Source organism: Pungitius pungitius, chromosome 2 (genome assembly GCF_949316345.1).
Source record: "Pungitius pungitius chromosome 2, fPunPun2.1, whole genome shotgun sequence".
NCBI classification, from domain to species: domain Eukaryota; kingdom Metazoa; phylum Chordata; class Actinopteri; order Perciformes; family Gasterosteidae; genus Pungitius; species Pungitius pungitius.
In genome coordinates, this window is record NC_084901.1 from 24,782,083 (window position 1) to 24,798,711 (window position 16,629).

The 16,629-nt window shown below is 40.3% G+C and overlaps 2 protein-coding genes across 4 annotated transcripts in view; one reads left to right on the forward strand and one right to left on the reverse strand.

The window, feature by feature from the left end:
- trappc11 (trafficking protein particle complex subunit 11) overlaps positions 1 to 8,315 on the reverse strand; it is a 37,981-nt gene extending 29,666 nt beyond the window's left edge. Inside the window, exons 1-7 of one of the 2 annotated variants that reach the window (XM_037461283.2) lie at positions 8,130 to 8,315; positions 7,213 to 7,441; positions 6,331 to 6,500; positions 5,636 to 5,706; positions 5,254 to 5,368; positions 5,032 to 5,131; positions 4,857 to 4,930 (exon numbers count right to left, since the gene is read on the reverse strand). In XM_037461283.2, the coding sequence (XP_037317180.2) occupies positions 4,857 to 4,930; positions 5,032 to 5,131; positions 5,254 to 5,368; positions 5,636 to 5,706; positions 6,331 to 6,500; positions 7,213 to 7,419 (737 nt within the window). In that variant the 5' untranslated portion in view covers positions 7,420 to 7,441; positions 8,130 to 8,315. The other variant, XM_037461284.2, reaches the window with a different exon arrangement.
- Positions 8,316 to 12,846: 4,531 nt separating this feature from the next.
- rell2 (RELT like 2) overlaps positions 12,847 to 16,629 on the forward strand; it is a 57,575-nt gene continuing 53,792 nt past the window's right edge. The window contains exon 1 of one of the 2 annotated variants that reach the window (XM_037461350.2): positions 12,847 to 13,071. The gene's annotated coding sequence lies outside the window, so the exon portion shown is untranslated. The remainder of the gene's footprint in view (positions 13,072 to 16,629) is intronic. The other variant, XM_037461346.2, reaches the window with a different exon arrangement.

A 16,629-nucleotide genomic window follows, 5' to 3' on the forward strand; every position in this document is an offset into this window, starting at 1 on the left:
CAAACCGATCCGTCCTGGGGAGTTTCCAAACTGATCAGTCTTCAACAAGGTAGTGTCAACTTAGTAAAACATATGAGTTTTAAAAACATAGCCTAATGGTACGTTCACAGCGAAAGCCTCTGCAGCATTTTGCTGATTTCACACAAAGTCTATGCAGACGCGATGAAGCTGATGGGACGCAAATCTGCGATTGGGCAGCGCGTTTCAAGTGTTGAGTTCGCACAGTCGCCCAAACGCAGCAAACGCTGTTTGCTTATAAGTTGAAATATTCCATACTTGGCGACAAAACAAGTCCTGCAGACACCGGTATCCCGAGCTGTACAATACATCCTGTTATAAAATTTCCATTTAACTGTTATATTGCGACCAGTCCGGGAAAGACGTTTAACAAACAGCATATTACATTACATTATATAATATAACCATGTGTGCCTTTTTTCAACATCCCGTCACTGAATACAGTACAATAAAGTGTAGGGTACTTGTATTGTTTAACGACGCACTACTTAATATAAAGTACGTTTGGACGTTTGCTCAATGATAACGTGTGTGTGACTGGCAGCGGCAGTCATCCAGACGCAGTTTCTGTAGAAGTCGGTGAAATCCACAGAACCGTCTGCGCCCACGGATGCTATTCAGTACAAAAACACAACTCTGTTTGAAGTTCCGACGTGAGTAGAACTTCCACAACAAGTACAGCGTCGCTATGTTTCCAGGGTTGATACGGAGGAAAAACAATGGTGAAAAGTTGAACTGTTTCAGGGTGATAAAACACGCACCATCTCCGTCGCGTCAGGCGGGATTACGTGATAGACGCGAATTGACCACAAATGTACTCTGAGAGTGCTGCGGCGCGTTTAGAGCTTTTGAGGCGACGCAACACATTTGCGTCGCATTCGGTGTGAACGCAGCATAAGACCTCTCTATTGGTGAAGATTAGTACTGATTATTGATTGTGGCTTGCCACAGACACCACAGGGGTCCCTGTGCTCTGGGCACTGTTACTCGCTCACACGCGTGCTCTGTCTGTGACTGTCACGCCCGGCTATGCCGTGCTGGGTGTGCTCACTCCCTTCATGTAGAGAATATGGTTGGGCCGTCTCTCCCCTCCCAATCTGAAGGGGGAGCTGTGGAATCCTGGCCCATCTGACAGCAGCATCTGATGTGTCTTTGCTTTTCCTTTCAGGACGCCTAGGTTACACTTTGCAGATTCGCACTACACCTTTTGGTTTCTCATTTACTGATTACACACCTTTATTAATGAAAGTTATGATTTCGTCATAGGAAATGACGTTTTGAATAAACTATAATTTGATTGAACTAAACAACTGTGTGGTCTCCCCTATGTCACTGCTACTGCGAGCCAGGTAGTCGTGACAGTGACTCACAACTGATCCATATTAGCTGATTAGTGCAGCCTGACATGACCTGAAGGTATTCAGGTCTTACAGAGGACATTTCGGTCTCTCCACCCCCCTGAACTCTTTTCTTTTTTGTTTGAGGTGTAAATTCTGTGTAAATGGTGGTTATAGTCTCTGCCCTCTGATCAGCTCGTTAATGAACCCATTTGCTCCGTTGCCGTGGATAATTACACGCGCTGCACTATGTTTCACACAGCTGAACCATATCAACTGATTAGTGGAGTCACATGACGCAGTTATGCTTTCTGTCAACAGACCAACATCATGAACTCCCCCACTTGCCCCCAATCCGATAATTTCAAAATAAACCCACCATGGAGGGAATTCTTACTGTAATGTTTGATGAGGCCCATCAATTAATAACTTCTTAGTTTTCTTAGCTTAGGGCAACTGTGGATGAGTGGGGAGCGCGGTCGTCCTCCAATCAGAGGGTTGGTGGTTTGATCCCAGACCCGGCTAACCTGCTAGGCGGTGTGTCCTTGGGCAAGACACTTAATACCAGCATTGCTCCTCTAGCTGTGACTACAGTGTGTGCTTTTTAGTTACTGATGGACAGGTGCCACTGTGTACAGTAGGTCCTGTCATTAGTGTATGAATGGGCGAATGTCATGTAGTGTTAAAGCGCCTTGAGTGGTCAGAAGACTAGAACAGCGCGGTACAAATCCATTTACCATTTTATCAAGACCATTTAGTTTGAATGACAAAAATTCCGTCTCCCAACCCCCCACCCTCACCCAATTCCATTATTTCAAAATAAAAGCCTCAATGATTATCTGTACTTCAACCATAAAGCACAGAATGAAGATGTTTTGTTAAAATACAAACTGCTCTTTCAAATACTAGTACAACTAGTACTTACTTCATCTACTGCTACTACCACAATTACAACTATAACTACTACTAAACCTTAAAATACTACAAAAATACAATTTTTAAGTCACAACTTTTCTGTATTTTTTTCAAAATCATATCAGCTTCACCCATTTCTGTTTCAGCCATATTTAAATGTATTTTAGCTTCTCCCATTTCTATTCTTTTAGCAATGTTTAGAATTAATTTCAACTTTTGTAATTTCTGTACTGTAATTATTTTCAGCTTTATGCATTCCAACGCATTTTCAGCAGGAAATGCATTTTCTAGTTTTGTGTAAACTTTATGGATTTAATTATTTTTTTACAAGGTAACATTTTAAAGCCCTATACTTATGTATAAAATGTATTGAACAGTATCACTGATATCCAAGGCAAAAAAATTGATACATGACAAAAAGCAAATGGCAGATCGCCTAAACTGTATGTACAAAAACACCTCTCAAAATGTATCCTTCACAAAATCTGGGAGAGGTTTTAGAGCTATAACAGCATATATGAAAAGGGATAATCCTGTGCTTTTTATTTAAGGCAAACCTGACATTTGTGCAAGCTTTTGTCTTATCCTGCAAAATATATACCGATACTTACACATCTGGATGAACGCTGACAAGTGCTCTCTTTAGGCAACAGTAACACAGCAATGATGACAAGCTTTAATGTCATAGACTCTCAAACTCTAGTGGAAACGGTGACAAATCTAAAACCATCCAGCTGCTGTCTTGATGCTCTACCTACCAACTTCTTTAAGAATGTTTTTGACTGCCTAGCAACAGACGTATTAGAAATAGTTAATAACTCTATTCAGTCAGGCCATTTCCCAAAAGCCTTCAAAACTGCAGTTATTAAACCTCTCCTAAAAAAGCGGCGCCTAGATGCCTCTATTATCAACAACTACTACTACCAATTTCAAATCCACTTTTCATAAGTAAAATAATTGAGAAAGTTGTCCTACAACAACTTAATCACTTCCTGGCTTCAACTGGCTGCCACGACCACTTCCAGTCAGGATTTCGACCTCTTCATAGCACCGAGACGGCCCTTATTAAAGTTGTAAATGACATCCGTCTGAACACAGACTCTGGCAAAGCTTCAATATTAATGCTATTAGACCTCAGTGCTGCATTTGATACTGTCGACCACTCAATACTTTTGGACAGGTTGGAAAACTGGGTGGGGCTCTCAGGCACAGTCTTAAGCTGGTTCAGGTCATATCTACAAGACAGGAACTATTTTTTTTCCATTGGTGACTTTGTATCAGAACCAACCGACGTACCGTGTGGAGTCCCCCAAGGTTTGACCTTAGGGCCGACTTTATTCAACATCTACATGCTCCCACTAGGACAAATCATGCAAAATAATAAAATTGACCACCATTGCTATGCTGATGACACCCAAATCTATGTAGCGCTATCACCAAATGACTATCGCCCCATAGATTTTCTGTGCATTGATCAAATCAAAGACTGGATGTGTCAAAATTTCCTACAACTAAATGAAGACAAAACGGAGATCATTGTATTTGGTGCTAAAAAAGTAAGGTTTAAAGTAACCCAACACCTTCACTCTGTGTCCCTGAAAACATAAAATAAAGCCAGAAATCTGGGGGTTATTATGGATTCAGATTTACACTTAGAGTCACATCAAATCAGTAACAAAATCGGCCTACTATCACTTCAAAAATGTAGCACGACTTAGAGGGCTCATGTCAGCTCAAGACTTAGAAACACTTGTACATGCCTTTCTAACTAGTAGGCTAGACTATTGTAATGGTCTCCTTGCAGGTCTTCCAAAACAAAGACTGTCAGGTAGCTCCAGCTTGTTCAGAACGCTGCTGCTAGAGTGCTAACAAAGACCAAAACATGTGAGCACATTACACCAATTCTTAAATCCTTACATTGACTCCCAGTATGTCAGAGAATTAATTTCAAAATCCTACTGCTCACTTATAAATCACTACATGGTTTAGGGCCAAAGTATATCACTGATATGCTTCCACTACATAAGCCTTCAAGATCACTAAGATCTTCTGACACCAATCGGTTAGGGATTCCCAGAGTAAATGCAAATCATGGGAAAGCATCATTTAGTTACTATGCAACAAACAGCTGGAATAAACTTCCTAAAGATTTAAGACTTGCCCCAACTCTGACCACGTTTAAAACACGACTGAAAACTTTTATGTTCACCTTCTGCTAAATTTGACCTACATTGCTCTTTTAACCTTCAATTAAACATTTTTTATAAGATTTTAATCTCACTCTGCACTGTAACTTTTAATTCTTTATATTTACAATTTTATTTGCTGTTTTTTAGTTGTCTTTTAATTCTTGCATTTTATTGTATGACATGTTATGTGAAGCACTTTGAGTCTGCCTTGTGTATGAAAAGCGCTATACAAATAAACTTGCCTTGCCTTTATTACGACACCCAGATTATTTAAACTGGCTTTATGGTTTCACAGGTATGACCTTTATTTAACATGGGTATGACATTTTCAACCCTATTGCTTGGTTTTCATGATGTGGAGTCCTGTAAGGAGATGACAACAGTATCATTCACTTACTTGAGAGCATTCTGGGTGTCTTGTTTCAGCTCACTGAAGAAGGCAATTTTAAACTGGTGTCGGACAAACAGGAGCTAGGAAAACCATAGCGATGAAGAAGAGAGGAAGAAGACAGTGTGAGCATAGGGCATCTAAAAGAATGTTTTTGTGTGTGTGTGTGTGCGTGCGTGCCTACCTGATGTGTTGTCTTGTTGAGGAACTCTTTATGTGATTTGACTCGACGGATCTCAGTGTAGTAGTATGTCTGAGCATGTTCATAGAAAGCATTCTCCAACCTATACAATAACAAATTCTGTTTAGTAAACAGACAACTTGCAATGGCCAATAAGACGTATTGTTCTTAAATTACAAAATGTGTACCATAATGTGTTCTTTGAGGCATTAGTGAGTGAAATACCTTATAATGTAACCCACTAAGTGGTCGGTGTGTGGCAGCACAAAGAGACTCTTGCCAGACAGATCACAGGCATTACAAAGAGTTGCTGCTCTTTCTGATGCGACTAAGTCCTCCCCTGTATAAAAAGAAAAAGAGTGATGTTTTGGCTGGAAACAGACACCATTTGGCTTTAACTGGGTTTTAACGGCCTCATGTTGCTGTGTACCTTCCAACACCTTTATTGTTGACCGTGTGGGAAAAAATGTAATTTTCACTGTATATCTAGATAAAACTGATTAATCCTTGAGTACAACACAGTTTTGTACTGGAGAAAGAAAGTCAAGAACCTTCTGAAGATACCTGTATGGATGACTCATGCGTAAATCTAAATATGGAACTGTACCTGGCGGTAGGGGAGTTTTCTTCTGAATTAAAACCACAGCCACCTTGGTGTTCCTGCCCTGAAGACTGGTCCTAAGAAAAAGAGAGAATGACATTACATTACATGTCATTTAGCTGACGCTTTTATCCAAAGCGACTTACAATAAGTGCATTTCCACAATAGAGACAATGACTGCAGATGAATGTCTGGAATCGGTGGGGCAAGCACATGCAACAGCCAGTAACCATGAACTTCTCACTATTTTGTATCAATGTGTTTTCTTTTCTCATATTGTCAATATAGAACATATGGACAAGGCTATAACAGACACACACTCATTATCAGAAAGGGAAACTGGATTAAGTGCAGCAGCCCATGAGACGGACCATCGCCGGACCCAATGCCACAGAGGGTTGTGTGATTGCCATGAGAAAAGAGGGAAGGCCGAAGGACTCAGTAGGCCCAGCCTGAACCCACTCTGCAGCATGATCTCGGATGACGTGTGCAGAAAAGTGGTTTTGAGGAAATAGGACTTGGGCTGGCTCAGCAACGGGAGATTGGGGACTGTTTTGAGGACATCTTAGTGAGACCTGGTTCCAATATAGCATCACAGATAAGTGTTGTGTGATGACAAAAATTATTAACCAAAAAGTATCCCCCTGCTCTTGTCACACAATAAATCCCTCTCTAAAAAGGCAAAGAGCATGTATTCCTACCTGACAATCTCCACTTTAGTTGCACATTCAGATTGTTTCTCTTTCCACTGTGGGTCGTCCCAATCCAATTCGTAGAAAAGAACAACCAGAGCTGGTACCAGGTTCAGATGTTTATTCATCCAACTGGTTTTCAGGATGCCTTTTGGGATGTACCATTCATAGGACGTTCGCTAAATAGGCACACAGAGAAAATAAACCAGTCAGATAAAAATGTTTAGAAAGTGCATTTACTGCAACATTAACAGTTGTTTCACCGAAATCTGTGACCCATCAGAAACTGTGACCGCAGAGGGCGCCGTTTCACATCGTCTGTTCGTGCGTGCTAGACAATGGAGGGCGAAGAAGAGCGACAACACAAACGGCGTAAACGTTAATACATTACGTCCACGGATGAAAGCGTCATATTGTAGTGTTAAGAAAAGAAAGAACAAAATATTTAATGGACCAGCACATTGGCTAAGTTGTCAGAATGTGTGACCCCACTGTAACTGCTTAATAAATGATTTACACTTATTGTTTGGGGTTGTTAATTCATCTCTTCACATTACTCTGGAAACATATTTTCTTATTTGGAGTCTTCACAGAGCCAGTACCTCAGAGGTCACCATATCTGACAAGTAGCAGCCGTCAGAATGTGTGACCATGAGGCTAATTGCGAGCAAGGTTACCTCCCCTAAATATGTAGTTCTTTCTTTTGCGCCGTTTGCGTCGTCGCTCTTCTTCGCCCTCCCTTGTCTAGCACGCACGAGCAGACGATGTGAAACAGCGCCCTCTGCGGTCACAGGTTCTGATGGGTCACATATTTCGGTGTAACACCGTAATTGAAGACGCAACAACTGTTTTTGTTACTTGTTTTTTTGGCTATGTTTATCAACCGCTCACCTTTGTGCGACATTTGGGGTATTCATGATCTCCTGGAAGGACTTTGAAAGAGATAGGAACTCTGTCAGCTCGCCGGTTGACGCAGAAGGCATCCCATATGGCCCGGTGCACGGCATTGTAGACCACATCCAGACCAGTCAGAGCAACAAAAGCCATGGGCCGACAACATAGTTCTGGAGGAAGCTCCCACTGGGAAGCTGGCATCATGTTAGTTTAACGATGGGTATACCTGCATAGGACAGAGCAACATCACTGAAACATCAACATTGGATTCTTTCACTTTAAGACATAGAAGTCATAATGCATCTTCAATTACCAATAGTAATTTAAGATCCCTATTCTTGGGGGTTTCGGTTTGTACATTTGCAGCTAAACGGCCCAACGTGGTTTGGTTACATTTCTGGAAATACAATTTATTTCGAAATTTCAACAAATATTTTTCATCGAACCAAGAATGAACAGAGAGCCTTTATGGAGATCTACGTACAGGTCACAAGACTCGAAGCTTGGGCGTAGCTAACGCAGAGTTGGGCCATGGAACTTCTAAGTGGAAATAACGACAATGTAGGTTAAGATTAACGTTCGTAATAACGTCAATTATTGCGACTGTTATTGTTAACCTTACGTCGATTAACATTCAAGACCGGACGATAAAATGATTTGCTAACCATACAACACCGTTCAAACAAAAGCGGAAGTGAGATTACCCAACTCTGCTAACGCCACTGGAATCTCTGAAATAAATTAGATGACTATACATTTAACAACAACATACCTCAGTTGCATTACGTACTCGCTAAGCTAGCTACACTTCGTAAACTCGGGGGTGACTGTAGAGGTGAGGGTTAGCTTAACAAGTAAGGCTAGCTAGCACAATGGGCGAGGTTCAAAATCCGAATAGCAAAAAAGGCCGTTACCCTTTAAGGGTTAGGCTTCTTAGCCACGTCCCAGCACCGAATACCGTCCAACAGCTAGTCGCGTTGTGTCAAAGTTCACACAAAAACAAATAGCTAATTTAGCTTATGGTGCCGAAGCAACAATATATTGGCCAGTTAGCTACTAATGGCAGAACTTGAAACACATCCGGTTTGACTTTTCAAAATCAAATACTAACGTTATCGCGGTCCGTGTAACTTTTGATAGTCCCCTTTACCGCAAAAACTATAAAACGAAAACAAAATCGTTTTTCGTTTTAAATCATAAGCGGTAAAACGGAAGTAGGCAGTACATTTCTCGTTCTTCGTTTGGAACCAAAAAACGTGGTTGTGTTTTTGACTATAAAACAAAAATACGAACCGTAGCCGCTAAACAGGAAGTACGTAGATTTTCACAGTAAGAGTCAACGCAATGGAACGTTTGTATGACAGAAATCCGTCTGCGGTGCCAGCGGTTACCATGGTAACTTTAGGAAAAAAGTTTATAGATTTAAATGAATAATCCTTGTCCTACGGGATGTGTTAGCAGCAGTAGATGACTACACACTGATGAATTTTTATTCATCCATGTACACAGCGATACTCATCGGTTCGCTGTTTAATGGAATGTTGTTCATAATACACGTAATAATAGACCTAATAATATAGTTAAACATATAGTTTAATCAAAGTGCTTTGTGGTCACACACTCGTTGCTCTTGGCTCTGATATTTATTTTCCACATATTGTGTCGCTTCCGTTAACGCACAGCCGACACAGTGTAATGAGACGCAGAGTAAACGTGTTCACATCTCCACCTGTAGGTGGTAGAAAACCTGTTTTAAAACCATATATTTAATTATATTTAACTGTTTTCATGTTATTTTCTCTAGGTTATTACAAATGTATTTAATGCTGTTTATGTGTTTTTTAGGGTTCATTCGCAACCATTGTACACATCTTGTTTTATTTATTTCATTTAAAAACCAAACATACCTCTAATGAAGAGACTTTTGGTTTCTTTATATTAAATATTAAAAAGAATTAACCTACAACATTATTTGTCACACTTCAATCCATAATTGAATGTTTGAGCGGAGGAGGTCAAAGGATGAGAAGATTTAATGTTGGTCTGTGTTCCAAAGAATATATATATATATATATATATATATATATATATATATATATATATATATATATATATATATTACAGTTTTATTTCCAGTCAGATTTGTTACTATTTTGAAAAAAACGTATTGCATCTATGTTAGTTCCACCTCAAAGCCAAAATTTAGGGCAGCTTCTCGATTGCACAGAGATTTCCAAGAGAAAACCATTGTTAAACATTCAATTATTTTCTCTTAAGGAAGAGTTACAGCGAATCCGGATGCATCAGCAGCTGCAGAGTGGTACCAACAAGAGGTGGACTCACTAACAAGAGTGTCACACTTCAGCACCAACAAAACGCTCAGGACGAGGAAGCTGCAGAGATGGAATACGCTTTACCCAGATGTTAGTGTACTGCTGGACAGTGCTTGCCACAAGTTTTCTAGGTGGACTCAAATGTCTGATTGGTGTTACAGAGACATTGTCAGCACTTGATATATTTATCTCTTATACTTGTAAATAAGTCAAATATAGAATGTGAAATGATGCTATGATCACCATGTTTCCCTGTTGGCACCACACACAGCGTTTGGCATTGAGGCCAAAAAGTTCAGTTTTGGTCTCATCTGACCAGAGCACCTTCTTCCACATTTGCTGTTTCTCTCATATGGCTTGTGGAAAACTCAGGATTTCATATGGTTCTTTCAATAGCAGCTGTCAGAGCCATTTTTTATTGTTTGATTGTTAACCTCCCTCCACTTAAAGTGTGGAGCTATGTTTTGAATTAGGCCTCAAAGCGATACTAATATTATATTTCAAGTAAAGGTGTCTCAGGTGTCTCTCCACCACTGGAGAGAACCTGTCCAAACATTCATTTCTTCTACTATATTACATTCCAGTGTCACTAAACTGCAATCTTATCTACATATTGAGAAACATGTTTATTCTCTCAGTTCATGGTCACATATTCTTGAACACCCTTCTCCCAAACAGGCTTTAGCCGAACAGTGTTATTTGGCGGGAAATAGATTTTCTGTAACAGTGTTATGCTCGTGTGTCCAACATGTTTAAGAGCAGGTTGTCTGTTGCAATGGTTCCCAACCCAATTCTAGCCTGACGGTGGGCATCCGTCCACAGCTCCAGAGGTCACTCTGAGGGTCACATGAAAGGCAACATTGTAGAAATTAATTAATCTCTTTATTGTTCTTGTCTAGTGAGAAAAAAATGTAAAATATTCTAGAGTCAAAATGTCTGAATGCCATCAGGAACCAGGATACATTTATTGCCATAAAATGTAAGACATACAAGGAATTTGACTTGGCGGTTGGTGAATGACAGTAGACAGTACGACAATGGACAACAGACAACATGTGCAGGAATAAGCTAAAAATAAAATAAAATATAATGCTATGGGTTACTAATCTAAAGCTATGGGTTAGTTAAGTTACAAATAAAGTGCACCAGAAAACAGAAAGTATAAAGTTTATGTACATGTAGAGAGTGAAGAGTCAGTCAGTGGGGGACCCGGGCTCTGTTGATATTAACAAGTCCTGGAGAGACGGCAGATTGCAGCCAATAACCCTTTCTGCGGAGGGGATGACACGCTGCAGCCTACCCTTGTCCTTGGCTGTGGCTGCAGCGTACCACACGGTGATAGAGGAGCAGAGGATGGACTCGATGATGGCCGCGTAGAAGTGCACGATCATCGTCTTTGGCAGGTTGAATTTCTTCAGCTGCCTCAGGAAGAACATCCTCTGCTGAGCATTTTTGGTGATGGAGCTGATGTTAAGCTCCCACTAGAGATCCTGAGTGATGATGGAGCCCAGGAAACGGAAAGAATCCACAGTGGCGACGGGGATGTCACACAGTGTGATGGGCGAAGGTGGGACTCCGTTCTTGCTGAAATCCACAACCATCTCCACTGTCTTCAGAGCGTGGAGCTCCAGGTTGTTCTGGCTGCACTAAACCAGAATGAATGAACCAGACTTCTCCATTCTAACCCTGACCATAACTGTCTTTATTTATTGCTTAATAAACAACACATGTATGTTCCCTCTTTCATGATATAAATATAACAAGATGAATACAAGAATGGTTGCAAATTAACGCTAAAATCACATGAAATAAACAGCATTAAATACATCTGTAATAACCTAGATAAAAAACATGAACACAGTTATATATAATTCAATCGATGGTTTAAATACACGTTTTCTGCCCCCTAGTGGTGGAGATGTGAACATGTTTACTCAACGTCTCATTAAACTGTCTCTCTGCGGTCACTGAAGCAACATAATACGTAGAAAATAAATAGTCAACTATGGCTGCTAACAGATCCCGTAGGACCAGGATTATATATTTTTATCCATTAATGAACTTTTCTCCTCATGTTACCCTGGTACCCGCTGTCATTGCAGATGGTTGCGTTGATTGTAAAGCCTAGTTTATGCTTCTGCGTTTTTAGAGAAACGCAAGGACACACAGACGCAAGAGCCCCTTGTGCATCCCTTGCATGCCTTTTGGGCCCACTCTTGCGTGCTTGCGTGTGTCGACCCATTTTTCCAAACTTGTGTCATCAGTCATCAGTGTGTGCTAACTACATCCTTTCAGTAGTCTAACATTTCCAGTTTCATAGCCTAACGCTGCCATTATTAAAACAAAGATTTTTTTCCGAGAGAATTAATTAGTTTGAAGAGTTTTTGTCGGGAAAAAAATGCGCGGGTGGCGTCTTTATAGTGGACGGAGATCTCCGCAAACGTCAGTTTACCGGTCGAGGGGTGAACAAAGTTGTGGAGGAAAATACAGGACAAATGTGTCCGCAAGAAAAATGAATTGAAAAGCAGCAGTGGCGATGCAGGGAGCAAAAAAGTCTCTGATAAATAAATAAACAAACCAACGACTTCCACACGCAGAAGCATGTTCCAGCCTTTACACTGAAAATCTACGTACTTCCGGTTTAGCGGCTACGCTTCGTATTTTCGTTTTATGGAAAAACACACAAAAGGGATAAACGGAGTGAAAAGTTGTCAGTTGGTCTCATATTTTGGTTCTAAACGAAAAACGAGAAAACGGCCGCCCATTTCCGTTTTACCGTTTTGGATTAGAAACGAAAAACGATTGGTTTTCTGGTTTTTACGGTAAAAGGTACGATCAAAAGGCACACGGACCTTCATGTTATGTTTAGTGGAATACACGAAGAAGTAATTTGCGTTACAAACTTTCAAAATAAATGTCGGCCAGTGGCCCGTTTTTCGTTCTTGGTTTCTCAATTAATAAACGGAAAAACGAAAACGGATTCGGGTGGGTTAAACCATTAGTGTTTTAAAATTGCAACTCCGAAATAAATTACTAATAACTGGACGTAATACAATCTACTAATCATAATCAATTCATTAATATTCCTGTTGTGATATATATGGTAAAGAAAAACAGAAAATAGGACATTTGCAGTTTTTCTGGTTATAGATATATAGTCTTTAAGTTAGCTAATCTAAAAGCAATATTTCTTACTTGCACTAACTGTATACGTGCTTAATCACTATGTTTTAATTATACTACATGTTGTGATTTGCGAACATACTTGGAAGGGTGGTGACACCTACAAATAAAACAGCATATTTGAGTTCATATGAAGCTGCGTGAAGCTCAGCTGACCGGATAAATAAACGGTATTCTAATATTTAGGGGAGATTTGCAGCAGTAGTCACCCGTGGAGACGGACATATTCTTCCCAACTTCCTGTCCCCCTGTCCGCCTCAGAACACGAAGGACACAGAGCAGGCTGCAGCCATGGGACAGCATCTCACCGGCTGGAGCGGCGGCGCTGGGCCGATAAAAGGTGCAGTATCCTGGCTAAATGTCTCTGTGTTGTGGTGAGACATTAAGTACCCGATTTCACCTTTACGATTCAGACCGTGTGCTCATCCTTGGACAGGTTTCCCTTTGGGTTTCAGAGTAGTCACGTAGAGATGAAGACTGTGTGGTGTGGGACTGGGTGGGGATGATGCAGTGAATCAACGTGATAGTACTGCGGTCAACGTCACCGACACTCTGATATCCGTGGTCAACTCAGCCGACACTTGAATTGTAGTGCACGTTTATGGTGACATTTACGGTATTAAGCAAGTAACCGGAATAAAAGCTATTTAATCAAATATTCTGGACAATGACTGAAGTATGTGAGTTAGGGACCAGTCTGACTACTCTTGTACAGTAAATGCAATATTTTTACTGTACATTTTTAGAGATTTATCCAAAGTAAAAGCCCTAGAATTGCAAGTTCAAAAACACAATTTCTCAAAGTTTGGACGGCAATAAGATTTAAACGGGTTTATAGTTAATGATAAAATATTCCACATCAGGACAACAGTGTTGTTGGATCACTGTTACGTCGTTGCACCAGCTCCTGTTGGAGTAGAAGCAGATTCCTCCACCCTTCGTCTTCCAGGAGAGCTCCGTATTTGTCACTTTGTTGCCACAATATGTTGCAACCACACATATGATACATAAGCTGATACAGTACATATATCTTCATAACTATTCATTCGTATCAATTAGACTCTTTGGACTCGTTTTTATACTTATTCTGAAAGAGTTGAGAGTCTTCTCGTTGGATCTCAACATCTCATTGGATGATCATGAATTCCATGAAGCCTACTGTAAACAGGCACACAAAATTAGCCTCAGAGGGCTTAACAATCATTTGACAGCTTCTGGCCCGAAACCCTCATACCGACACAGGAAAAACTACCTAAAAAATGAAAAATTATTCAATGGGGAGAATGAAGGGAAAAAACCTTTAGAGACAGAGAAGGATTTCTCGCCCGGGATGGAGAGACTGTGATGGAGGTACAGAATGGACAACGTAAAAGAATACGTTCAATTCATACAACACAAATGATTCAAATACACATATTATCTCCTTATATGACTTCATGATCATCTCCTGGTCTTCAGCGGAGAAAAAAGACGTTCTTCCTTTAAGTTTATTTGCCGTTATACTGTTAAAAAATCCTGGTTTCGGTGATCGACTCTTCCCCCTTCTAAGGTAGGATGCGCACGTGGTTCAAATTAATGAGACAGTTTGTGCTACCTCCTACAGGAAAAGTTAGTGACTTTATAGAAATGTATTTAAAGTAACATTTTTGAGATTTTCAATTTAACTAATATGTTATACAGAAGTCACGCTTGAGATCAGTCTGTAAATGTTTTATTTTTGTATTTATTCACATTTGTAATTTTTGTGTAAGTCAGAAGAAACTATTGCTCTCAACCCAATTGGGTTAGATTGGGTACATTTTTTCGGTTTGGAAATGCATTATCGCAAGCCTTTTATTTCTGTTTTAGTAGGAATACATTTACCCGTCATACCTGCAAAAACGTTTTTGATCAGTGTGCCGAGCTAGTTTCCAAGCTATATCCTTGCTGTCTGCAGGATATTCCATTTGTATGAATTAAGCTGAAGGCAAGAACTGGACAACCAGAAAGAAAACGGAAAGCTTTGGAATATTCTGTATTTTCCATTGTATGAATGTTTGATTTATTTTCCACATGCCTTGGTTTATAAGAAACTCACAAACTTAACTTTATCCTCAGCAGTAATTCAATTCTATAGAATATTCCAGACTCAAAGATTCATCCTCGTTCACACCAAAAGCGAAGCAAATTTTCGCAATGCTGAGTTCACACCGAAGCATAGCAAATTAGATTCCATGCAAAACGCGTCTGGTCGTGAATGAGGCAAATTTTAAACGGGCGGCACAAAAGACACGAATGTGCAGATGCGTTTGATGCGAAAAAGCGAAAGGAGCGAAGCGAATGAATCGCTTTAGTTAGTGTCTAACCGAGAGACGTTGGCACCGAGCCGACACAACAAACTGGCTGCTGGTCAGCCTGAAGTAGCGCTGAAAGTGGTGGTCGTCCAGACACACTTCCTGGAGGAGTTGGTGAAATTAAAGCCGTGTGTTGCGACGAATGATGTCATGAACCCGAACATAACACCGATTGTGGTCCCGACGTTTGTGTTCACACAATAAATTAAGAGCACAAATAGTGGTTATTTATTTCCATGATGGATAGTGACAGGCGGTTTAATGACCTGTTGTGTTGGCTCGGTGACTCTAGGTTAGACACCAACTAACTTACAGGCGTTCAGTCTCAGCTGCCTGTGTGCCTCTGGCAAAGGGGCTGTTTCATAAAGTGTATTCACGTTGTGACAGCAGGACGGCGGTGATGACGACGAGCGGAGCAGCTCAAATGCTGATTAGCTTTCACAAGACAGTGTCGGGAACATTTTTCACCCATAATTCAAGAGTTTTCATATTGGGTGACAATTGTTATATTCAATTGGTATAACAATTCAATTGGCAATGGTCCCATAGAAGTCACCAGTAGCAAGATATCTGCAACACAGAAAACATTAAATTTAACTGAGTTGTATTGAATATACGGTTTATTTTTATGGCTTCACAGATGCTCTCATGAATAATACATGTGTATAAACAAACATGTGCTGTATCCATGTACACTTTCAGCTATTAAGACCATTCAAATATTAAAATGTTCAGCTACTTCAGGAGAGGTGTGACTTTTCAGCTCTTTAGCTCTTATAATTGAATGAATATAAATTAAAATCAACCTTTTTAACATGGTCTCCAATGGATTACATTTTCAAATCCTCTCAAAACTTCTTCAACTTTTTCAGCTTTTCCAATCTTTCAGCTAAAGACACCATTTAAACTTCAAAATGTTGACACAAGTCTTAACAATTTCATAAAAAAACAGCTTATCTCAGCTAACAAAGTAGCTAGCTACTACTGGAACCCTATGAGAAAGCGATTGCTAAAGAGGCTACATGCCGAGCAGCACGTCTCTCTTCTCCCACCGCCTCCGTACGAGACACCGGTATTTAGGGATGCGGTGCCCATCTGCTGGGGACTTAAACCGGGGTTGTGACTAGAGATGAGTGAGTACAGCATTATCTGTATCTGTATCTGTTGAACCATATGAATTATCTGTATCCGTATCTGTTCTGGGATTGGGCGGGGCCTAACCTGAAAGTGGGCGGTGCTTAACCCGGAAGTATGAAGGATTTAACCCGTAAGTTGTCGGGTTGTCTTGAAATGGGCTGGGCTTTAACGTTATGCTCTTTTTTAATCATGCAATTGACCCTTCGCAGGGAGCTTTATTAACAGGTGATATGACCAATCATACATGAACTTGAACAACAGTACACTGTACTGACGCATTTCTGCGGTTAAAACAGCATTCCTTCTTAATTCTTATGTTCATTTATGTTTTTCACTCTTTATTCTGTATCACTAATGATCATGAGAGAGAGAGGGGAAGTGTGTGTGTGTGTGTGTGTGGCTTAATTTGTAATATTAATATTTAGTTA